The sequence below is a fragment of the Eulemur rufifrons genome, chromosome 10, assembly GCF_041146395.1.
Source record: "Eulemur rufifrons isolate Redbay chromosome 10, OSU_ERuf_1, whole genome shotgun sequence".
Taxonomy (NCBI): domain Eukaryota; kingdom Metazoa; phylum Chordata; class Mammalia; order Primates; family Lemuridae; genus Eulemur; species Eulemur rufifrons.
In genome coordinates this window covers 15407176-15432874 of record NC_090992.1, presented here as the reverse complement: position 1 = coordinate 15432874, position 25699 = coordinate 15407176, and the positions used below count along the sequence as shown (strand labels likewise).

The 25699-nt window shown below is 43.3% G+C and overlaps 1 protein-coding gene across 2 annotated transcripts; it reads left to right on the top strand.

The window, feature by feature from the left end:
* Positions 1-345: 345 nt before the first annotated feature.
* On the top strand, positions 346-19398 carry GABRP (gamma-aminobutyric acid type A receptor subunit pi). Of its 2 annotated transcripts, XM_069484214.1 has the most exons (9): positions 346-398; positions 858-976; positions 5601-5668; positions 6447-6664; positions 8791-8873; positions 13631-13768; positions 15757-15909; positions 16426-16613; positions 19096-19398. In XM_069484214.1, exons 1-9 carry the CDS (start codon positions 346-348, stop codon positions 19396-19398), a joined length of 1323 nt encoding a protein of 440 aa, XP_069340315.1. The 2 variants fall into 2 exon arrangements, with proteins under 2 accessions (XP_069340315.1, XP_069340316.1); XM_069484215.1 differs by lacking the exon at positions 16426-16613 and having other exon boundaries at positions 19096-19133.
* The last annotated feature ends 6301 nt before the right edge of the window (positions 19399-25699 follow it).

The following is a 25699-nucleotide window of genomic DNA, read 5'->3' as shown; positions in this document are numbered from 1 at the left end:
GGGTAAGGATAGTCTTGGGGCTCCCAGGGTAGACCGGCTGCATTTCTGGTGCTGGTGAGCCACTTTCTAAATGAGCTCTCAGCCCTTCTTTGGGGTGGATTTAAACCATAAGCCTCCGAAATGAAGTCATTCCTAGAGGGAACGCAGGGAGCAGGAGCTGTAAACAAAAGGTGTGGAAAGAGGCTGTTCCCTGTGCATGCTGGGAAAATGGGGTGCCCACCCCCCACAGGAGCGAGGGGCCAGGTTGGGGGCTGGTGAGACTGTTGGATCTGCTGCTGCTCACCTTGTCCCCTGTTTCCCCAGGCGATTCCTACTTCAACCCCTCCGAGTGAGCAGTGACCCAACATGAACTACAGTCCCCATTTGACCTTCCTGTGCCTGTGTCTCTTCACTCAGAGGTGAGCTTTGCTACCCCCGGAAGGCCTTGGTCCGAGTCGCTTTGTGTATAGGCATTTGGTCGGGTGTGGGGATGGCAGCTCTTCCCACTTACCCACAGCAAGGCAAAATCCAGCCCATTCGCTTCCCTGGAGCACTGGGATTACGAAACTTCCCGCTATGTATTCCAGTTAGAGAAGAGAAGCTTCCAAAATGGTCATAGATGGAGGAGGCCATGTGCTTTTAGAGAAGGTACCTGGAGGGTTCCCAAATCATCAGCACGTTTTGGTCTATGGCAAATGGGTCCTAAATGGAGATGCTAACTCGGCAGCTGAAAATTAAGAGATTTCTCTTTAGGAAAGTCACGTCTGGTCCATGGGCACAACACACGCACACACGTAAACACAAGCTCAAGTTCATGTGCGTAGATGTTTATTCACACATAATCAAACATGTGCAACAAAACCCATGTTGTTTTCCAGGATGTGTATCCAGGGGCGTCAGTTTAACGTTGAGATCAACAGAAGTGACAAGCTTTCCCTGCCTGGCTTTGAGAACCTCACAGCCGGATATAACAAGTTTCTCAGGCCCAATTTTGGCGGTAGGCAATCCTTATGTTCAGGACATCAGTTTGAAGGGACAAGGACCACAGACAGTACGCGGGCAAGGGTTTCGGGAGGTTTTAGTTGACGCCATTCTCTGATCTGTAGCCTATTTAAGGATTGGCAATGATGGATGAGGACAGCTACTAAGGACTCTTCATGCTACCTTGAAGAAAGTACTTTGCTCTCCACCTGCAAGATAAAGAAATACTCTCTCCCACTGATGAGGTTGCAAGAGCCTCCTAACAACCGCTCACACGCTGTCTTTCTTCTGCCCCCACTTCCAGTGCCATTATTCAAGGAACTCACCATGTGCCACCAGGACTACCCCACCTGGTCTTCCTGCCTCCAGCATGCCCCTTCTCAGCTAACTCCTCACACTGCCACCTAGGTGACCCAGAACACCCAACGTGACCCAGCAACTTTGCACGGAGTCCGGGCACACCGGGCCCTTTCCAACCCAGCCTCTGGCCACCGTTCTTGTCCTCCCCTCTACCCCGCCTTCCTCCTCCTACGATGCTCCATGGTGTGCCCAGATGCGTCCTGACATTATTGGCCTCCCAGGCCTCGGGGCCTTTACGGAGGCTGTTTATCTGCCTGGGGGATTGCTTATTCCAACTTGACTCCCTGGGAAAATGCCACTTTTCCTTCATGCCTCAGTGCAAAGGCTCCTTTCTCTGAGACGCCTTCCCAGAGTCCTCCAGGCCCCATCCCCTTTCTTTACACTTTATTTTGTACGTACCTTCAAATCGTAGCCATTAACCTGTTATACTGTAACCGGTTTTATGTCTGTCCCAGCTCTAGGCTGCAACCCCTTGGAGGAGTCTTGCTTCATTACCTCACTAACTAACCCCAGTAGAAGCTTAATACTTGACATATAACAAGTTGTCGATTAATATTTGTTGAAAGAATTAGGCAAGGAGGGAGGGAATGAGACCAACGACATACCTCCTCATAGCAGAAAGGAATAGGAAGAGCCTTGGAGTTGAACAAGCCTGAGTTTGGCTCCTAACTCTGCTGCTTTGGCAAGTTCCTTAGTTTCCCTTTCTGTAAAATGGGGACAGCCCATCTCTCTGGCAGGGAGGATGGAATGCAGTGGAGTGTGTCAGCCTGAAGCAAAGTGCCTGCCGTATGGACAGGGTACACTGCATTTCAGTCCTTCTCCCTTCCTGCTCCTCCCCTCGGGTGATAAAACTCTCTGGTCAGGTCTAGGGTTAGTGTGCAGGTCCAGATCCTCCGAGGATCAGACAGCAAACGGGGACAACATCTTCAAAATACTTGGTGGGAGAATGTCTAGGAGGGAAAATGGGGCAAGAGGAGAAGGAAGCTGGGGGAGCTGTCAGACCACAGTGCAAGTCGGACCCTGGGGGAAGAAAAGAGGGAAGGAGAAAAGGCCAGGTGGAAGTGTCTTAGATGGCGGTGCTGTTGAGAAAGGCCATAAGGGAGTCCTTGAGCCAAAGTTGCCATCAGAGAAGTCCCATCTCTGTGCCTCCAAGGAAAAGGCCTGCCTTAGTATCCCCACTGTGTCAGTCCCTGGTTAGCTGCAGCCCGTGGGAAGCATGGCCTTGGAGCAAGGTGACAGATTGCAAAGCACAGCCGCCAGGGCCCTCAGTCGATTACACCCCCTCAGCTGGAGATCTGAGAGATGCATTTGCAGGGCCACATAATCAGGGTTTGAGATCCTTGCGTCAAGGAACCTATAGAGGCTCCAACGTCCCCGGGTTTTCCCAGGCCGTTCTAAACACTAATGACAAGGATGTGAGTCTGCACACCTTGGTCAGGTCCACTCAACAGCAGACTGGTGTTTGCAGGGCGCTTGGGCAAGGAGCTCAGTCGGAGAACAGAGATGTGAGGCCCAGTCCCACCTGGGGTGAAAATGGGGCACAGGGGCCTCAGTCAAAAAGAGAGGAAGGTGCAACCTTTCACCCCTTGTTTTATGCCCATAGGCACTTTACCTCCTAAAGGAGCCTATACTTGCATGGCAGCCTGGAGGCCGGTGCAGTAGCCAATGCTCTCCGTAATGTCTGTGCACTCAGATTCTAGGACCCCGAGGTCCTTAGGAGACAAGACCTCCGTAGGATTTTTTAGGAACTGAGCTGGACAGAGCAAAGGTTTGTGAGCAGGCAGTAATGAGCACCACCCAGGAACTGGCTTTGACCTCTTTCCTAGGAGAAAGCTGCCCTCTGGTGGCACACCTTGCTTTCATAGCCAAGGAGAAGAGCAAGCTCCAGTCCATAAAAAAGCCAACTGAGGCAAGGCCTGAACTGGACTATGTAGAAATAAACTAAATAAAAACACAACAGGACTGGAGCTTGTGTGTCTTCCATTCTCTACAATCTTCAGGGAGGCCAACTAGCACTGACCGATAGCACTTAAATAGGTGCTGTGACTTTCCCAACCCAACCCCGATGTCTTGGGCTGTTTGTCCTGCTGTAACAGAATACCGGAGACTGGGTAATTTAAACTGACCAGCAATGTATTGGCTCACAGTTCTAGAGGCTGAGAAGTCCAGTGCCAGGGCAGCAGCAGCTGGAGAGGGCCTTCCTGCTGCATCGCCACATGGCGGAAGGCATGAGAACAAGAGAGAGGGCAAGAGGGGCCGAACTCGCCCATCAATCCCAGTCGTAAGGGTGGAACCCTCACGGCCTAATCCCCTCTTAGTGGTCTCACCTTAATACTATCACAATGGTAATTAAATGTCAACTTGAGTTTTGGACGGGACAAACATTCAACCCATAGCAGCCCCAGTAATTCTATTTTACAGGTGAGAAACCACAGCACAGAGAGGCTTAGCAATTTGCTCAGGGTCACAAGGCTGTTAAGTGGCCAGTGTGAGATTCAAACGCCCCTCTCTGACTCCAAGCTCCTCATCTTGAGCTGCACCTTGCTGCCTGGAGGAGCACAGAGCCACTGAGCAACCACACCCCTTCAGCACCTTCCAGGGTCTGCCCTCCAGGATCTCTCCCTTTTCCAAGTATTAACACTGAATTATTTTTTAATTGCATTTGCTCCAAAACTCCACTTCCAAATTCCTACCTATATTCAATGCCTTGCTTTTCTTGGATTAATAAGCGAGTTGCTTTGCCAGATTCCTATTGATTACATGTTTTTAAGCTTCTTTTGAAATCCACCTCTATTTTTCCTGGTTAACGCATTGTTACAGTCCCCTGTGGCACCCGCCAGGGGTTATTTTTGTGAACACTATTGCATCTATTAACCTGGTGCACAAAGTTGTTCCTTTTCCAAAATTGGCTATGATTATGAAAGGGAGGGGGAAAGGGAAGGGAAATGCCATTTTTTTTTTTTGAGTACCTATTATTATGTGACAGACGGCCATGCTGCTGGGAGCTTTGTACAGAGAACCATTTATGAGCAACTTCTGGTCCATAAAGAAGTGCTGGGCAGGCACCTCCTATGCATTCTCTCTTGCCCCCACTCCACAAAGACACCGTCACACACCTACTCTCCTTTAACCCTCTCCATGACCCTAGCAAGGCATTAGCATCATCCTCACTCGCAAGTGAGAAAACTGCAGGTTTTAAAGATTCGGTAACTTTCTCAGGTCACAGGACGGGGATGTGACAGAGCTGGGGTCCAGCCCCTTTCTTCCACATTCCCGTCTAAGGAGGAGTGAGCTGCCCGGCCTGGCCTGGCTCCTGAAAAGCTGGCTCTGACACCGTGGTCTCCAGAGCTCAGACCGGCTCTTGCTGAAGTTCAATCCGTCTGCTGAGACTCCAGGACTGAGACCTAGGAGTCTGCACACAGGCCCAAGTGGGAAAGGTTCCAGAATTCTAAGTAATTTAGGGTTCCGGGAGAGTAAAGGAAGGGGAGGAAAGTGTCAGGAGGTCAGCAAAAGCTCAGCTGTGAGCAGTCTTGAAGGCCATCTTGTGGTAAATTTACTTATCAAGGGGGCATAAAGACATCTGCACAATCAGATTACCAAATCTCTGTTACAGGTCTATTAATAAATGCAAGCACCATAGGAAAAACTCTCCACGGAAGAAGTAGCAAATATCTCACCACTGTGTTCTTTAAAATATGCACCAATTAACATATTAACTGCCATGTGAGTTGTATTTAACTCATGCTAGTTTTGAGCCGAAGGCCTCGTAAAGCATATGTAACTGCAGTTGGTTCATGAAAATCTTACTTGTTGATATTCTTCTTGTTACAACTAATATTGACAATTTAATTGTATATAATTCACTCACAGAAAACAATAAAAAATAATGAATTTTTCATTAAATTAGAGAGGATTGTTTTGTTTTCGAAGTTTTTATTCTATTTTCATAATAAAACAGCGTGGCCCCAGGGGAAAAAAAATCTTTTTCTAATGTGGCAGTCAATGCGTTAAACAGTGCAGTCTCTCTTATGTATTAAGATAACTACGTATTTGTGCATATTTTTCATACAAAAGCGGGGTGCACTATACACAATGGTTACTCCTGAGAGGGGGAAGATAGAAATTAACTTTTTACTTTTTATACTTCTAGACTGTTTAAATTTTTCTAACAAGCAAGTATTACTTTTGTAATTTTTAATCTTTTTATAATGCACGAGTGTAGTATTAGGAAACCTTATGTTTGTGTTTCCATGTCTTTCCAATTCTTTCTTCATTCTTAGGAGAACCAGTTCAGATAGCGCTGACTCTGGACATTGCAAGTATTTCTAGCATTTCAGAGAGTAACATGGTAAGTAAGTGTCACCCCTTGGTATTCCCCCCAAGGAATCCGTCTCTCTGTGTTCTATAGGGGTACACTTTCTAGCTACTCCAAAATGGAAAAGAAAGACTTATAGCCCTCCTCCATTTGGAATGGAAAAGCTGGAGACCTATCCCAAAACTCAAGACAGTGGGAGATTCTTGTATTAATAGAACAGATGTTCTGAGTACCAAGAAGAAGATGGAGTCAAAGGCCAGGAGGAGAGAAACCTGGGAACGCAGTGGGTGCATTTGGTGAGGGATAAGAATTGGGGGAAAGAATAAAACTGTAGTAGATGAGCCTCCTATACAGGGTCCTTTACAGAGAGGGAGACAAGCTGGTGAAAACTGACAATTAAGTGATTGCTTTCAGTGACGCTGTCACTCAAGAGAACACATTAAGGACAAGGTCAGACTAAAGGCGGTTTGCCCAGGGGGCCCAATATGCGTTCTACATAAGTCCTGGACAACCCTAAGCACTCAGCCCACCAAACGCTTCAACAACTTGGCAAGGCTTTTGATCTAGGGCAACGAGAGCTTGCGTGCCAAGTAGGTTAAGGTCCTGAACATGGCGGTGGGAGTTATTATCCAGAATAAATAAGGTAGTTTGTTCTTTTACTACCATGTGCCACTCCCCCAAGACATAATTTTATGGCTGTGTACACTTGATCTAAGTGGAGGGGAGAGGGGAGTAAAACTTGACCACTTTTCTTCTGCTTTGGGCGTTTTTCTCCCTGCCCCATCCCTTCCATCCCCTGTGTCCCCCTCAGGACTACACAGCCACCATATACCTCCGACAGCGCTGGACAGACCAGCGGCTGGTGTTCGAAGGCAACAAGAGCTTCACTCTGGATGCTCGCCTCGTGGAGTTCCTCTGGGTGCCAGACACTTACATCGTGGAGTCCAAGAAGTCCTTCCTCCATGAAGTCACCGTGGGAAACAGGCTCATCCGCCTCTTCTCCAATGGCACAGTCCTGTATGCCCTCAGGTAAGCAGGCACCTGCGACCTCAGGGGTGGGGCAAGTGGCTGGATGAAAGGCACAGATGCATCTTGGGTTTTCTAGAAAGCACTAAAATGGCCTCTCTGAGGTCCCATGCTTCTCGTGCTCCTGCCTTCCTAGATCCTTGTCCCCATAATAGCAGGGCCCTCCCTCAGTTTAGTCTGGCTCAATGAGCACCTACAGAATGCCTGCCCTGTGCCAGCCCTGTGCTGGACACCGAGGATACAGAGCTGAATGAAATGTCTCCTCAAGGACATGGATATGGAGACAAAGGATGTCCCGGGAGCTGGGACCCAAGTTGGGGAGCAGGTTACTGGTTTGGAGGTAACGTTAGAGGAGGCTCTCACAGGATTCCAAGCTGAGTCTTAAAGGGTGAAGGGAAGTCAGCGAGGAAAGAAGTAAGGGCAACTGCAGGAGCAAACAGAGAGGTGCGTGCGAGGAACTTCACCGCTTGGGGCTCAGTGGAGCTGGGGTAGCCCCAGAATGCATCTCTGCGTGTCTGAGTCACGTTTGGACAGAAAATGAAGATGCAGCGCCCCAAAGCCTCTGGTGCCTGTAGCCGTGGGCTCCCCTCTGCCCTCTTCCCAAATCCCTGAGGCTGAAACTTCCTTCCACCCAATCGTTCATGGAGCCTCTGGTTGGCTGGAACAGGAAAGGTGCTCCCTGGGTGTCGCATGAGGCAGCCCGCAGGCCGAGGACTCATCCTTGTCTGTACAAGGACTGTGCAGACCTAATGCTCCTGTGTGTATGTGTACATGTGCTTCTGTCTGTGGCATGGCATGTACCACAGCCAATCCTGTGTGAGGTTTAATAGCCTGGCCTGGAGTCAGACACAGTTGGGTGTGAGTCCCTGCTCTGTTCCTTAGCAGCTCTGTGGTCTTAGGTCTTGCTTGACTCCCTGGGCCTCAGTTTCAGCAGCAGCAAAATGAGAATGCAAATATTTCCTACCTAGTAGGGCTGTTCAAAGGGTAATGCATTAATGCATGTGAAACACTCAGCTCAGGGACGGGCTCACAGTCAGCATTTGGAAACAGCAGCTGTCCTTATTCTCTGTCTCCCTTAAAGGAGTGTGAGCTTCCTTGAGGTGGGCAACATGCTGTAATCACCTCCACTTCCCCCAAGCACCTAGCACAGTGCTGAATAAATATGGGTGCTTAATAAAAATGGGTGACACCGAAGAAAAAGGAAGATAAAAGCTTGTCGATCAAAATCTCCACTGTGAGGGTTTTGCTGCCCTTTTTTTTTTTTTTTTTTTTTTTTTTGAGACAGAGCCTTGCTCTGTCACCCTGGCTAGAGTGCCATGGTGTCATCATAGCTCACTGCATCCCCAAACCCCTGGGCTCAAGCGATTATCCTGCCTAGCCTCCCAAGTAGCTAAGACTACGGGTACACACCACCAACCCTGGCTAATTTTTCTATTTTTTGTAGAGATGTTTTTGTTCTCACTCTTGCTTCGGCTGGTCTCGAACTCCTGACCTCAAGCAATCCTTCCACCTCAGCCTCCCAGAGTGCTAGGATTACAAGCATGAGCACCTCGCCTGGCCTTGACTGACCTTTAATTGAGCATCTCTGGGCACTAAGCTCCACGAGCTGCAATGCCTGGTGCCTCCACTTGCTCTGCACCCTCATCCCGAGAGTAGGCAGGCTCTGTGGGAACACCACAGCCAGGAGACCTGGACTTTGGTCCCAGCTCTGCCACTCAGAGCCGTGTGAGCCCAAGCTAGCCCCTAAATCTGCTGCCAAGTGGTGATGACAGTGACAGCGAGCACTGTTCTAGCCCCACACAGGTCTGCCATGAAGATTACGTTTTAAAACTGGATGCAAAAGCATCTCAAACAAGCCCATGAGTGAGTCTGTTCTGTGACTTTGTTAGAAGTTTTGCCTCTGAATTGCCAGAATTCTGACTTTCTCCACTCTGCACCCAGTTTTAACAGGGCCTCACAGGCATTGTTTAGCACAGAAAACCTCAAGAGTGCTTTGGATGCAGGTTCTAAGCCACATGTTCACTATGAGAGTTCAAGGGAACGTCCCCTTGGAGTGGCCGTTGGACGGGAATATATGCGTTCTATAGATTCCTTGTAACACTCTTTTTGAACCCATTTTTCCTTCTTAGAATCACGACGACCGTTGCATGTAACATGGATCTGTCTAAGTACCCCATGGACACACAGACATGCCAGCTGCAGCTGGAAAGCTGTGAGTATGCCTTGCAGGCTCCCGAGGTGATTGTCCTGGGAGACTTAGATCTGTGCATTCAGGAAGAGTGTCCCGAACATAGTGACGTTTCTTTTCCTTGTGCTGATTCACAATGGATTCAGCCCTTCCGAGTGTACTTCCTGACAGATTTAGGGACTTCTCAAAGAAACACCTTACAGCCTTACATCTTTTGGAGAGAATCATTGTGCGTTAGTACCAAGTGTCTCCACCTCGAGCGGACAAGACAACCGAAGGAAATGTTTTAATGCAGTTAGTCGTCTAGACCAGGAGTCAGCAAACCGCAGCCCTTATAGCACCTGATTCTGTAAACAAACTTTTATTGGAGCACAGGCATTTCCATTTGCTTACACGTTGTCTACTAAGCTAATTCCATGTGAATTCCAAGAAGGAGTCGTTAGAATGTCCCAAATTTATTTACCCATGGAATCTCATTTCATGAGTATTTTGTCAGACAGCCATTTTGTAGAACACATTTTGGTGAAAACAGATCTAGATACCTAAACTTTTTACATTTTATGTATGCTATCTCTCTGGCAACCAGTTCTCAAAGGGTCTCTGGTTCCAGATGAGTTCTTCGTGAGTCGCTCCACAGCCATGATCTTCACCCACCCCTACTCCACCAAGATCAAATTAGCCACAGGTTCCTCTAGTCACTGACGAGAAGGTCATGGACCTTTCATCAATGTCCTATTCATCTGTCAGCAAATATGCCCAAGGCTATACTTTTAGTTCTAGAAAGCTTCAAAAGCTTTCCTTTTTTCTTTATCCTAGTGCAAAGCACCATAGTTAATAGGAAAGCCTCACTATCCATTGCAGGGTAGGTAGAAAGGCTAATGGGGAAAGACTTCTAGGAGGAGGTAACAAAATGTGCCATGTGACCTCAGTCTGCTGTTGCCCTGGTTTCCTTGGCCAAACAACTTTGTCATTAACAATAATAATAAATGTTCTCTTCCTAATAAATACTATAGCATCCATTTACCAATTGCTTACTGCATACCAGGCACTTTACTAGATACCTTCCAAACAATCTTAGGAGATAAATATTGTGCTTCCCATCTTGCTGATATGGAAATTGAGACTCATTACGATTTGATAACTTCCCCAAGGAAACACAGTAAGGAGCAACACTGGGACTTGAACCCACGTAGCCTGGGTCCAAAGCCCAAAGTCCCCCTAACTCTAACAGCCCTTCCACTGGGCTGGAGTCACTTAGGGATTTTGTTCCAGTGGCTTGTTTGTGATCTGAGCTGTATATTTTTCCTGAGTATACCATAAAGTGTTTTTAAACAGTAATATGGGGATAATGAAAAGCTTTTAATAACTGCTTTCCAGTTTCTCCAGTGCCCATTTATTATCATTGTTTTTTCCCAAATTGAGTAGCCACGTGATGCTTGGACTAGAGTCCCCATATCCTGCCAGAACGTTAAACTGCATTACAGTGTGATGACCACACTGTGGTCCCAAGCACATTCCTGTGCCAGTTCCTTTCCATTACTTAGGAACAACCCCAGTGTTTGACCTTCCTGTGTGTCCTAAGGGCAGTCTTTCTAGAGGGTACAGGACTTTAAACAATTATAGCAGAATGAATGTTAACAATCAAAAGTCATGGTGTTATGGCAGCCTGGGGGAGTCAGAGGTTTCCAAGGGGAAATGTCACTTGAGATGAGACATTTGGGATTGGCTGGAATTGGCCAAGAGGGCAAACAGTGGCACTTGGAATCCACTAAGACAGAAGCAAGAAGAGACACAGCGGAGGTGAGACGTGGTGCATATGCTGTCATTGACATTTATCACACAACTGCTTCCAACTTTAAAAAAAATTACTTGATATATATAAACCTTACACAGTAATGCAAGTAAATGGTCATCTAAACTGTCATTTGGGGACTTGCTCACAATGAAGAATGAGGATTTACTCTAAATTTGATGTGTGACGCATGACTTCGCTGGCACTGTCATACAATCTCCATTGTTCCTTAGGAAACCACTCTGAACTGCCCACCAAGCTTGGGTGCCTGTGTTAGGCACACAGCACCACAGACAGGATTTATTAAGGCAACAAAGGATGTCTTGTGTCTGGGGTGGGGGTGGGGGTCCGCAGTCAAGCTCCAGAGAGTGGTGGGCACGCCTATGTAGGGTCACAAGTGGACAATAGCCGAGAAGCACAACTACCATGAGGCAGAAGCCATTTTTCAGAAGTAGACATTTAATTAAAAGACTCAGACAAATAGATTAATTATCTTATTGATTAAATGCATGCAAAACCTTCTTGAAGCAATACAGCTGTTTGGTGGCAGAATAAAACTTGAGGTTATCCAAAGGAGAACTCATTTTCAGTCCCACATGGAACAGGTAATTATCCTCCATGTGTCATGCCTGGCCTCATCTCAAATCCCAGGAGCAAGATTCTCCTGGAAACTTCAGCACTCTGCTTGTACAAATACCATTCCCAGTGGGCGGAGGAAGATTTGGCTGAATGTTTAGTAGCAGTCAGGGGGCCTGGAAACCTCGCTAAGGGTTTTTCTAAGCGCCATCCCTAGAAAAGAATTTATACCATCACACAACTTCCCATATTCACTCAGGGACAGAGAGGTGTAATGTAATGATTGTGAGCATTTACTAGTTGTAAAAGCAAAGTGTAGGAACTTGTGCTACTCACTTTTATAGATTTTTTTTTTTATTTCTTCGGGATCATAGGCCCATGTAGACAGCTAGCTTCAGTACATTTTGGGGGCTTCCGAGAGACAGCCCACAGATAATTTTTACCTGGAAAGCCCATAAGAGCTGATGACTACTTCTCTGCCCCATGGGGGGAGAAATAACCCCTGCTAAACAGTGGGTACAATAAGCTGAGACTTAACAAAATGGTAGTCCCAACACGGTCATCACATTTCCCAGTAGCCTTTGAAAACCAAGGCAGTATAGGTTTGTGTGTAAGATCCCAGCTACCGGAATCCCATCACTCGCTGCGTGACTTTGGTGAGTAACCAACCTCCCTGGACCTCAGGTTTCCTCATCAGCAAAGTGGGAAAAATAATAGTATCTGACTCAAAGAGTTAATTTTTAACAGGTTTATTGAAGTATAATTTATATACCATAAAATTCATCCATTTTAAGTGTACAATTCAAGGATTTTTAGTAAATTTACTGGGTTGTACAGCCATCGCCACATGCCATTGTTAGAACATTTCTGTCACCCCAAAGAGACCCCTCATGCCCATTTGAAGTCACTCCCCCTTCCCACCACCACCTCCTACACAACCACTCTTCTCTCTGTCTCTATGGATTTGCCTTTTCTAGATATTTCCTATAAATGGAATGAATATGATACATGGTCTTTTGTGTCTGGCTCTTTCACTCAGCATAATGTTTCTGAGGCTCACACATGTTGTAGCATGTATCAGTACTTCATTTCTTTTACTGCTGAGTAGTATTTCTTTGTATGAATGTATATTACATTTTATTTATTTATTCATCAGCTTATGGACATTTGGTTTGTTTCCACCTTTGGCTATTATTAACAATGCTGCTATAAACATTGGTGTACAAGTCTCTGTGTGGACATGATTTCATTTCTCTTGGGCAAATTCCTAGGAATGGAATACCGACTGGGTCAAATGGTAAATTTATGTGTAAGTTTTTAAGAAACTGCCAAACTGTTATTGTTTTCCAAAGCAATTGTACCACTGTATATTCCCACCAGTAATGTTCCAGCCTTTCCATGTTGTGGCCATCTGCCATTGTTGGTCTTTTTTATTGTAGCCATCCTAATGGGTGTGAGGCATCTTATCGTAGTTTTGATTGGCAGTTCCCTAAGGATTGATGATATTGAGCACCTTTTTATATGCTTACGAACCATTTGTATATCTTCTCAAGGAGATATTTTGAGGATTAAATGAGATGATAATGTTGTGAAGCATTTAGAAATGTAATTGCTTACTAAATGATAGATCATATTATTATCATCTGAGATGCAGTCCTTGTTTTGTTTCTTGCTTGCCTTATCCTGAGAAAGTTAGGCAATGTCTCTGAATCTGAGAATTTTCAGAATCAAGTATGAAAATCATTGCAATTCCTCAATCCCAAGGAACAGCATTTATTGAATAACAATGTTTTAGGGGGAAAAAAGCTCTACTGTTTATATATAAATCAACTGTAAGATCCATCAATTTCAGGAAATATTTTAAAAAGTCCATCTTGGAATTGAAGAAATATAGAAATTACTGTAAGAACATTAGCAACATAATGTGTAAAGGACTAACATAAATGTTTAATAAAAGGTAACTATTGTTGCTATAATCAACTATATTAATTAAACTGCTTTGAGATTTATTAAACACACACTTATAGACATCAATAAGGCAGCCGGCTGCAGGTTTTTTGTTTTTGTTTTTGCATTTATGCCAATGTGGAAATATGAACAAGTCAGTTCTAAAGTCCCTGAAAACACCAGCAGAGCTTGTGAAGGCATTTTTGAAAGGCAGTGTCAAGCATCAGCCATTGTGTGTTCACAGATATACATTCAATATAGTTTAAATTATGAAGGAGTCTACCTCTAAAGGCGTGTCATCCACCAGATCTACACAATACTTAGCACAGGACCAGTTCTCAATTGATGACAAATAGTCCTAGCAAGTCGCCATCAAGATAGAGCTCATGCTATCTCCACATGGTAGCATTTTCCAAGACCAGTTCAATCTGCAACATCCTTGCATTGTCTCCGCTTTATTTGCCAGGGGGCTATGATGGAAACGACGTGGAGTTCACCTGGCTGAGAGGCAACGACTCTGTGCGTGGGCTGGAAAACCTGCGGCTTGCTCAGTACACCATACAACGGTATTTCACCCTAGTCACCAGATCGCAGCAGGAGACAGGTAAATTCGTGGGACAAATTGTACAAAATAAAAATAAGCAGCCCGAGATAGAAGGTGGCTCTATGAGTCAGAAATATCATCTCTTCCACCCCTTACCTCTTTGGGACCCAGTGGAGCGAGGGAGTTGAGTTTGGGTTCTGCTGTTCTACCAGCTCCACCCTTAGTATTGACATTATCCAGGGGGGAGCAGACCTCTGGACCAGCTCAGAAGCCTGGAACGATTTATCTCCAGATAATATTTTCTAATGATGGCTCAAATTCCGTGCCTTCTTCACGCATAAAATGTACTCATGTTTCTAACTGGAGCACTGGTTCTCTGCCACCAAAGAATAAAGCTAAGAACGCAACTCACAGATGAAGAAGACAGCAGCAAGACTCAACGAGAGTATGAACACCCTAATTATGCAAGCTTGGCAGGAAGAATTACTTGTTCACTTCATTTACCAGCATCGAATCTCTTAGTCTTTGGCATTTTTAGATACAGATTTTCTAAAAGATGCAATTTTATACATAAGCAGTTGGCATTTTCTTCTCACTTCCTCATGATAATATTAAGAACGCTTATTCTCCTGAATGTATGCACCCTGAAAAAAGGTACTATGTATTTTAGTTGAGCCTAGATATTAAAAATCACATGTATACCAAAGACATTACTATGTAAAAATTATAAATTTTAAGTAATGAGCATTGTTACTTTTATAATGAACAAATAACTAACACTTTACATTTTAAAAACAAGTTTTTAAATTAACAAGTTTGTAAGTTAAGTTTATGCCTTCATGGTTTACCAAACCTGGACTCCCAATTTGGGTTCATGCAAAAAAATGGCTTCAGTTTTCAAAATTATTTAATTCCAGGTGGCACATACCTACTCTAAGTACAAAAGAATGTTATTATTTAGTCAAATACTGTTTCTAAGTGTTTGTTTTTCAAACATGGACTTTCAAAATTGAGGGAATAAAGCAAGCAGTGCAGACTGATAAAACACCCCCGGACCAAAGGGCAAAAGCCCTGGTTTATGCTTACTTCCAGCATCTTCCACAGGGCCCTAGTCAGGTCACTAACACTCCCTGTGTCTCAATTTTTCCGCTAATAAAGTAAAACAGTACGTTGTCGCTAGGGTCCCACCAGGCTCTAAAATGACATATTTTAATTCTGTACTGTATTTCTTCAGTAATATTTCTGTTGTTTAGCTATTTAATCATATAATTTTAGATTCCAGGCATCAATGTGGGGGTGGCATGGGGTTGGGGCAGCTGTCATCCACTGTCCTGTTTTTCCTCTACTCCACTCTGAGCCTGACTTCCCCTGTTCCCAGAGGAAAACCTCTTCATCCTTCCACCACGCTAGTGCTGGCCACTGCTGCTCTGTCTGCCACTTGCTCACTTTCCTTAACAGAAGGACCGCAGGAGCATGGCTTGGTACCCTACCCCCTGCATGTGTTTTGTGCTATAGCAGCAGATTTGCTACACAGCATTCTATTATGATAACCGTCCATTGCATACATTCTCCACATCTAGACTACATTGCTAGTTTCCTAGGGATAGCCCTGAAGTACCTCCAAAATCCTCAAAAATTAAAATATATTTTATAGGTCTACTAGTTCTATTCCATAGTATTCTTGAAAAATGGATGGCCTCAGGTAATCTTCATCAAATAGGTATTTACTGAACAACTACTTTGTGTGCAGGACTCATTGTCCAGTGGGGTAGAGGTCAAGGAAGCCAGTAGTTGCACTGCTGTAGGAATACTGTGATAGAGAAAAGCACAAGAAGAAGGAGGCAAATGGGGGGGCAGCACCCCTATAAATCCCATTCGATGCAATAGCAGTGTCTCTTGTGGAAACCATAATGACAGTTCATAATTAACCAGATTTTGGAGACTAACAGAGGGCTTGATGTGCATATAGCTAAGTTAAACATCCCGTAGGGAAACCACTCTGCTGTGTGCACAGACATGACTCGTTTATCTCTTGTTTACCCTATCAGGAAATTATACGCGATTGGTTTTGCAATTTGAGCTTCGGAGGAATGTCCTGTATTTCATTTTGGAAACCTACGTTCCTTCCACGTTCTTGGTGGTGTTATCCTGGGTTTCATTTTGGATCTCCCTCGATTCAGTTCCTGCAAGAACCTGCATTGGTAAGCAGCTCCAACAGAATTCTAAGAACCAGGTTATCAGGTACTTATTTTTTTCCCACTTCTATCCTTGTTTTCATTGATAGTCACAGAGTAAGTTCCAAGAGTTGGTTTCTTGAGAAGTTCTTTTACAGAAAGAGAAAGAGAGAGAGAAAGAGAGAGAGAGAGAGGCAGGGAGAGACTATTTTAGGAGTAGTGCATTTTTAAACTTATGTTTCACAGTGACAGGTAAGGGATAATTGTGGTTAGATGGTCCATTGTCAGTTATTTTGTGTACTGACCACCCTCTCCAAGGAGAAGACAGAAGGCAAACATTTAGAAAGCCACATCACTCATAATCTGTACAAAATGGACAAATCAATCCTGCTCCAGAAGGTTGCAGATCTTTCAAAATGAGACACGCTCCATTGCTGCGTCCTGTCCTCATGCTGCCAACTCCTGAATGGAGACGCTCCGCTAGCAGATGGTGGGGGGTTTCCTGGCCACTGACATGGGAACATTTCCTGCCCGTTTTCCCAGGAGTGACCACCGTGTTGTCAATGACCACACTGATGATCGGGTCCCGCACTTCTCTTCCCAACACCAACTGCTTCATCAAGGCCATCGATGTGTACCTGGGGATCTGCTTTAGCTTCGTGTTTGGGGCTTTACTGGAATACGCAGTTGCTCACTACAGCTCCTTACAGCAGATGGCAGCCAAAGATAGGGTAAGAATTTGACAGCCCTGGGTCTGACCCATCACTAGTGCCGTGGGTTAGTCTGCAGAGGTGGGCTGGGCCCGGTTCCTGATCCCCAGTGATTCACTTTGCTCCAGCGAGTCTCATCCTTGTTTCAGGTGGGCACATCTGAACGTCATGGTGCCCCTTAGAAAAGACCATTCTTGTCACCAAATACAATGAGATATTAATAGGTTAAATTTTCCAGCAGAAAATAACTATGTTATCCGTATACAACATAAAACCACAACCACAAAAACAAGCATCCATGAAAAGTCCAATATCAAACCAAACATGATCAGCTGCTAATAATTTTAAGATTAATATGTTTTTGCTATTTAATTCTTCTGTTGCATTCTGGTATTCTTAAATTATACAAGTAATGGTTTATTGAAAAATGTATGGAAAAATTAGATTGTGACAGATTTCTTGGTTAGCGTATTTTTCTACTAATTGAGAAAGACTGTCATTATTTGATTTAGCAGTGGAACACTGTGGTCCGGCTCCCTGAATAATAATAACGGTAATTATTTATCAAGCATTTACATGTGCCAGACACAGTAACAAGCCGTTTGCAAATATTATATCATTTAAAATGCTCATAACAATCTAGTGAGGTTATTTCCATTTTTACAGTTGTGGAGTCTGAGGAACAAGAATAGTAAGTGGCTTATCCCAGGGAATACAGGTAGTAAGAGGTAGAGCTGGGATCCCAACCTAAATCTGCTTTCCAAAGCCTGACACCTACTTGTTATTCCCACCTACAGAGGGCACTGGGCCACGCTCTTACCTATTGCTCCCTACAGGCCCATGGGACCCTGGGGTTACTTGGCAGCCAAATTTCATAGATGTTGTCATACTAAAGCTCCTGCTAACAAGTGAGAACATGACAGGGATCCAATTCAGAAGAGGTGCCCACCTTTAGCTAAGTGTTAGGGCCACACAGGGTCTAATAGTGAGGAATGAGGGATGAGAATAGCCAAAGACTCAGCTGCTTTCCCCTTGGGTTTGGCTATAATGAGCAAAGATATACATGGTCATATCACCCACACACCAAAGGCAAATCATCACTAGTGCCAGCCTAAGAAGAATGTGAACTTCATTTTATTTGCTCCCCATAGACTTCCTTAAGGGGAAGGAAGGAAGTTGAATTACCCCCTAAAATCTGGATTTGCTAGATTGGTAAAAAGGAGGTTGGAGGATTACTGAAAGCGTCCACTGTAGACACTAGAAAGCCCTTATTTTGGTGTGTGTATGATAATAGCTGTGCTACAGAGTATTTACTGCGTCTTAAACACCTACCAACATCTCCTTTAGTCCACTCAACAACCCAATGAAATGGGTACCATTATTATCCCAACTTTAGTATTGTGGAATCTGCCACTCAGAGATGTGAGCTAACTCATCCAAGATCCCACCCCTAGTCAGTGGCCTGGCCAAGGACCCAAATCACACTCTCTCTGACTTTACTACACTCCCACACTCTGTGTCACCCCAGCCATGTTGGAGAATGGCAGCTCCCGGGAATTGCAGGGAGCGAGACTCTTTCTGTTTGCATGGCAGAGGCCTCAGGACACAGCTAACTTTTATTATCTTCCATAATCAGTCACTCTCTTCTCCTTGGAACAAACTAAAACTCATCAAATGCCTATTAGATGCTTCACATAATTTATACCATTTAATCTTCCCATCAGTCTCAGGAGGTAGGTATTAATATCATCACCATTTGGCAGGCAAGGAAATTGAGTCTTAAAGGGATTAAGGTGGGCCGGGCGCGGTGGCTCACGCCTGTAATCCTAGCACTCTGGGAGGCCGAGGTGGGCGGATCGTTTGAGCTCAGGAGTTCGAGACCAGCCTGAGCAAGAGCGAGACCCCACCTCTACTAAAAATAGAAAGAAATTATATGGACAGCTAAAAATATATATAGAAAAAATTAGCCGGGCATGGTGGCGCATGCCTGTAGTCCCAGCTACTCGGGAGGCTGAGACAGGAGGATCGCTTGAGCTCAGGAGTTTGAGGTTGCTGTGAGCTAGGCTGACGCCACGGCACTCACTCTAGCCTGGGCAACAGGGTGAGACTCTGTCTCAAAAAAAAAAAAAAAAAAAAAAAAAAAAAGGGATTAAGGTGACTAAAGTTTCACCATGGTGAGAGACAGAAAGGGATGTGAACCCAGGTCTGCTAGTTTCAAAGCCTGTGTGTTTGGCATCTAGCACACCGCTCTGCATGTCCAGAGGGGCCATGGTTATTCTTTCTGTTACACGTGTTGGCTACCTGCATCTGGACAGGTGCCTACGATCAGGGTAACAGGACTCCAAGTCTGGCTTACCAGCCAATTTCTGAGGCACTCAATGCCACTCTCTATTAAACCTAATTATTCAATACTTAGGCCTCTAAACTTTTTATTAGCTCATTACCCACTTATTTATCTTGCTGAGTCAAGTCTTTTAAGCTAACTGCATTGTCTATGAACTAGGCAACAGCGAAGGAAGTGGAAGAAGTCAATATTACTAACATCATCAACAGCTCCATCTCCAGCTTTAAACGGAAGATCAGCTTTGCCAGCATTGAAATTTCCAGCAATAACGTAGACTATAGCGACTTGACAATGAAAACCAGCGACAAATTCAAGTTTGTCTTCCGAGAAAAGATGGGCAGGATTGTTGATTATTTCACAATTCAAAACCCCAGTAATGTTGATCGATATTCCAAACTACTCTTTCCTTTGATTTTTATGCTAGCCAATGTATTTTACTGGGCATACTACATGTATTTTTGAGATGACGTTGAATTTTTTGCGTGCCGTAGGTCTTCAACAGAACAAGGTAATGATGTAAGTGGTATTTTAGGCCAAGTGTGCACCTTGCCCCAATGGTGCTACGAGTGACTAAAAGAACATTTGAGTATGTCTCCTAAAAGAATGGACCCTAACCATTATTCTGAGCTGTGTAGAAGTCCTAGCATTATGGGATCTTGTAATAGAAACATCAGTCCATTGCTCTTGCATCTTCACCAGAAACATCCCTGTGGAGCCCAAGATTACAAACGTACCCAGGACTGACTGTTTCCTCAGTGGCTCCCTGGTCTGCATTTACCTCATATAAAAAAAATAGGAAGGATACCATTACAGGTAATGGGTAACCTTCAAGTGTCAGGGGTTGTTTCTAAATTAATCATACATGTTATGTACTAAATATCTGAATTGCTTAAAAAATATATTGTTGCCTATTTAGGGAGTAACATTTTCTAGTTTTTTGTTTTTGATGAAAATGAAATGTGGGCTTATATCAATTCACTGGAAGTCACTGCACTAACTCAATGCCAAGCTGTGTTTTCAATAAGGAGTATTATTTAATACCACAGTAGAATTGTCCCCAAACTCCAGTAAGTCCTATCACTGAAAATCAAATGTAAGTGAAGAAAAAGTTAGTGAATCAATAATATAAAACATAAATCTCTTCTTTCTTTTTTTTTTTAAACTTTCAGTCTTTTTATTATATTACATATTGCATCATGTACTAAGTATCCAGTCAACAAATCAGAAATGATTCTAGATATTTCAAAACGAAGACGTGTAGCACAAGGAACAAGTATACAAAGTGTTGAGATAACTAAAATGGAAGAAAGGAAAATCAAGTAACTCAAAGATTAGTAACAGCAGGAAACATCTACTCTCCTTGGTTTAAGGGAGAGAAAGGAGGTGTAATTAGCAAATCTCTTATTTCTAAGATAAAATGGATTCCCCAGACTGGAAGGACTCTGATGCTTTTTATTCTCCCACTATACATCTTATCATTTTACTTTTATATGCACATCAGTCCTAAACAATGCTAAAGCCTTTTTCTCACAGATAGAAATGGAAGAACTTTTTAAAAACTTATTCTAGGAGTCTTAATATGGACTGTTGCCATGAAGACTTGCAGAATCAAGTTCATTTTCTAGCCGACTTTACTCACATACTGGTGAAGTACTAAAAATACCTGGTTGGCATGGTCAGAGAGTCCCTGTCATTGTGTCATTTCTGCTACTCTAGCACTGAGCAACATTTTCCCAGCAGCAGAGCCCCTGCATCTTTCCAAGAGGAGCTTTCATCCCTGTGCTCTAATGACCAGGAATGATGCTGATTGGAGAACAAGCTGCGTTACCCAGGAACAAGTGGCTTAGCTCAAGTTTGGCCTTGCTCAGATCCCCGATCCTTCTAGCCGGACTGCTTTGAGTGGCATGTATTGCATGAGCAGGAGAATGTTGGACCTGAGTCCGAATTTTCTGAGTAACAGTGGGATATGTTATAAAACCTATGTTCAGTTTACAGGTGAGCTGTCTTCTCCAAGGCCAGCCAGCCTCACCCTAACATAAGAAGCACAAGTGTGCGTCTCTCCCTGCTCCTTGGCCAAGCTCAGCCAACAGCACCAAAGATGATGATTTGTGAGTGTACCAGGGTACAGGCTTCCAGCTCAGCCTCGATTATTTTAAAGAATCTCAACATCTTCAATTTCTTAGCTCCCTTTTCTAATAAACGCATGGTTTTACCTTTCCTTTCAGAAATAAGCCATGACTTTAGAAGAGGCTTTCTCTTTTGTAATTCTCCACACTCATTGGCCCTCATTCATTTTCCCATTATGATACTTATCACAATTCCATTTCTATAGGTTTAATCACCTGATCTTTTAACAACACAAATCTGATGGGAATGGCTGGGTCAAAAGAGATGGAATGTGGTCGTGTGATTCAATCATATCTGTGTTTTTTTTTTTTAAAGCTTTAAAAGGAAATATCTGCTCTGAAACCCCATGTAAGCATTATATAAGGACAACTGTAAAGATGTGGAACTGTGAAATAAATATACCATATTGGCTACCCACCAAATCAAGTGGTCATTTATAGAATGAATATTTTAAGATCCCATTTGGAAAAGGTATATATCATAGTGTGAATTCACGGGGCTCACACTCTTCCATCCTCATGTTCCCCCCACCCCAGATAGTACACATATACATTCCCTCTCTGCCTCTTTCTCTCTTTCTCTCCCTCCCCCAACCCCATACACCCACCCTACAGTTTTCTACCGAGTAAATAGTAAACACCGGTGACACAGTCAATGTTTTTCTTTGACATCACTATACCACTCTTGCCTTGCAGTTACACAACTGGGCCTGGTGATATTGAAAGAGCCAGTTCTCAAAAAATGTAACAGATTCTCATCAAAACCTTCTTTATTGTTTTGAAATTCTCTTTTGTTTTGTTGAGGTGATATTTTTATAGTTTGGGAATAAACTTTGGGGGGAAAAACCAACTCTTGGATTTTGTATTACTCTGCACTTTATGAAGGCTACTACATCAGAGTTCCCAGCAAAAAATCTTCTTATTCAAAATCTGCTCCACATACCCTACGGACCCAGAGCATCCCAGGACTTACTTTATCCAAAATATTCATTTCTTGGGTGAAAATATCAAGACTAACCTCATCAAATTTCTAAAGGACATGGGACAAGGTGGGGTTGGGAATATTCTAAGTCGTGGGAATATAGTTTTTAATCACCTTGATATTGAGAATAGCAATAGTCTCAATATGGGAAGTCATATAGATATAGGAAGGCATTCAATAACAAGTAAGTGACAGAGGTTCATTTCAATGGAAAGAGAAGGAGAAGTGAGCATAGCAGAAAAGAACTTGAGATTACTGTAGATCTCAAGCTGAAAATGCGTAGCAGTGTAGGTGAACACCATTGGAAGAAAAGTATAGTATGGGCTTTCAGTGCCAGGCAAGTATAGTGACAAGCATAGAGATCTGTAGTTAGGGGGAGTTTGAAACCAAGACATAGCCTTTCTTCAGTGTTGTGCATTACCCTCACCCATAGAGAGCAGTTCTTCTTAGCAACTGGCCCATAGTGAATTTTTGTCAGTCTATTTACTGCCAAAGATCCTTGCTTCTTAAAACATATACATTTTTAAAATTGATTCATATCTATTTTTGTTACTAAAATAGATATATTACATTATGTATAATTTTCAAGTGTTTGTAAAGATTTTTAGATATATATCAGACTGCAGTATATTTGGATTGAAAAACAGTGAGTCTAATTTTGGCCCATGCTTTTAGGAAGGATGTACAAAAATGGGAAAAGAGAGAAAAATGACAGGTGATTAAAAATAATGGAAAACAAGTCTAATAAGAAGGAGTTTTTGCACCTTGAAAAGCAAGGCTGAGTGATAATGACTTTCATTATTAAATTCAAGGAAAGTTCTGTACAAGGGACAGGCTGTTCCACTATTCACCTGAATAAATGAACTGAATAAAAGTAAATAGGCATAAACAAATATGAAAGAAAGCCTAATTGTTTAGAAAGAAGAAACTGTGCAAGTTGAATAATGAAATGCTCAGATTCTCTATCTGGAAATTTCCCATGGGAGTAAACAATCATCTCTCCCCTTTGATTTTGTCATCTACCAGCCTGAAAGCCGACAGTTCTGTTCTAACCAGGTAATCTTGGGAGGTTGTAGATGCAGGGAGATGCCTCTGGCTGCAGAAAATTAAAGCATCATACGAAGTGTTGGTAACATAAAACGAATGCCTAAGAATATTCCTGGTGGCCTGTGAGGTTGAGCTTCTAAATTATGATTTCTTTTGGGGGACTTGAAGTGGAGTCATGTGATTCACAGCTTTCAGTGACTTGGCTATGATACAGGCTTAGGCCATCCAATCTCATTACTTATAATTGTGCCTTTCCAGAAATTAGAGAAAATGCAGTCTCATTTAGAAAACTGGAAAGGGAACAGAACATAAGAAGTGAGTAGCTACAGTTGGTCCAGTGTTTCTGTGATCTTTGAGGACATCTACACTTGCCAGCCAGCTCTCCGTTCTTCTCTAAGTGAAGGCTAGAGCCAAGGGTTAAAAGGTCTTAAGAGTTGGGTGATCCAGACTCTGCATTCATGGCCTGCTTTTTACTCAAGTTAGGACAGGTGAATTTATTGTTCAGGTTTCCAAGAAATAGTATTTCATATCTTATCATATGAATCTCCATTTTCATCGAGAAATTTCTCCTCCTATCCAACACAGAAACTTGGTTAACATATTTTTTACCAAGTTACCTTTTACCTTTTTTTCTATGCAACTATATAGAAAGAGATAAGATAGTAGTTCTGAGACTGCTATCTTCAGAAAGGCCTGTTTGCAAGGTTGCCAGTGGCTGGTATCCGGGAGCTTGGGCTCTGGGAGGGTTCCCAGCATTCCCTACCTGGTAAGAGTGGCTTAATGTGCCTTAACTGTTGTACAAACTGATTTATGCTGAGTGTCTGATTTCCTTTTGGGAGTCTGGAATTTTGGTATATGCCAGGCATAGGTTGCCTATTTGAGCAGCCACCAATAAAAATCTTGGACACTGAGTCTCTAATCAGTTTCCTGATGGACATCAGTCCACATATGTTGTCACAATTCAGTGCCAGAGAAATTAAGCACGTCCTGAGTGACTACATGGGGAGAGGATTCTTGGAAGCTTGTGTCTGGTTTCCTCTGGACTTCACCCCATGTGCCTTTTTCCTTTGCTTATTTTGCTGTATATCCTTTTGCTGCATATCCTTTTGCTGCGATTCACTCCAGCCACGAGTGCAACTCCATGCTGAGTCCTATACGTCCTCCTAGTGAATCATTAAACCTGGGGGTGGTCTCAGGGACTCTGGACACACATGCTTTGAAGCAATGGTTCCCAAACCTGGCTCATCGTAAGACTTACTGGTGGAGCTTTACAGAAAACAGATCCCAGAGTGTCACCCTAGACCTATGTATTCAAGACCTATATATTTTTTTCAAAGTTTTCCAGATGATTTTGATGTTAAGCCAGATGGGAAGACGGATGCCAAATGCCTTGGTGGAAAAGATGGCAGCTGCATTCAAACTACATTTTCAAGGGGAAAAGATAATACAGTGTATCTGCCACATGGAAGAAGAGTCCAGTGAATATCATTATTGAATATTAATAACGTATAGAGCAGACAGAAAGCAAACTTTTCCTTTTGTCTCATTGAATCTTCTGTGTTCGCACAAAGAAGGAACATGACAATGTTTGTGTCTGATATGGCTGTAACATGACCAAAAAAAAAAAGGTAAATTTACAGTTGAAGAGTGATGTAGCTATATGGGGATGTGGGCATGCAGCAGTTCTTCATTGCAACTCCCAGTTTTTGAGATGTAAACTTTAATTTTAGTTAAAGTTAACTTGAGTTCATGCATGTGAACTAAAAACTTGCCCTGGAATGCAAAAAATTAGAGTATGTGCAACTAAAGAATCTGGCTTCTGCAATGGGCAGTTGGCTTGAACGATACCACATAGGTAGCTTTCAAGGAGGTCAGGGGTATGACTCCAAAGTTTCATTAAGAACTTTCAGAGAGATGAAAGGGAGGACTCAGCTGAGAAATATGAGATCGTTAGAGTTGTGACATAAAAGGGCATCTCTAAACTCAGACTACTTGCTCCTTCCTACGGCCTCTTTGAGTCTGGCCTGCAACTTACTCTGTAATCTGCACTGAAGACAGAGGCCTTGCAAATCTGAATTATATTGTGCATTTATCATGTGGATTAAGACACTTATTTAACTTCCAGATTTTAGAAGAAGTCCTGAAGCTGGTTTTTTAGGTTGAATACTTTTACGGAAACATTTAACAAAAAATGTGTGTATGTCCTCATAACACACAGAAACATGGCATGACTGATGAATAAATAGCTGATCTCTATGAAAGATTTCTTTTTAGAGGAAGTAGGCAAATATGTCCCTGATGGATTTTGCTTTTCAATAACAAGTTATTGAACCAGTTCACCAAAATATATCTTGAAGGATCGAAAAGCCCTCATTCATCAAATCATATCTATAGACCAAAACAAAGGAAATGGGAGAGGGTGACAGTGGAAAATGATAACCACAAATATCACCAATAAGAAGTTAGACTCAGATGCCATGGCATTTAAAGCCGCAAACCTTAGAATGCAATAATAAAGTGAATTTTTTCAATGTAAAGAAGTCTCAGAAGTTATCTATTTTAAAAAAATGTGAGATGTACCATTTCTGGGTTTATATATTTCTTACAT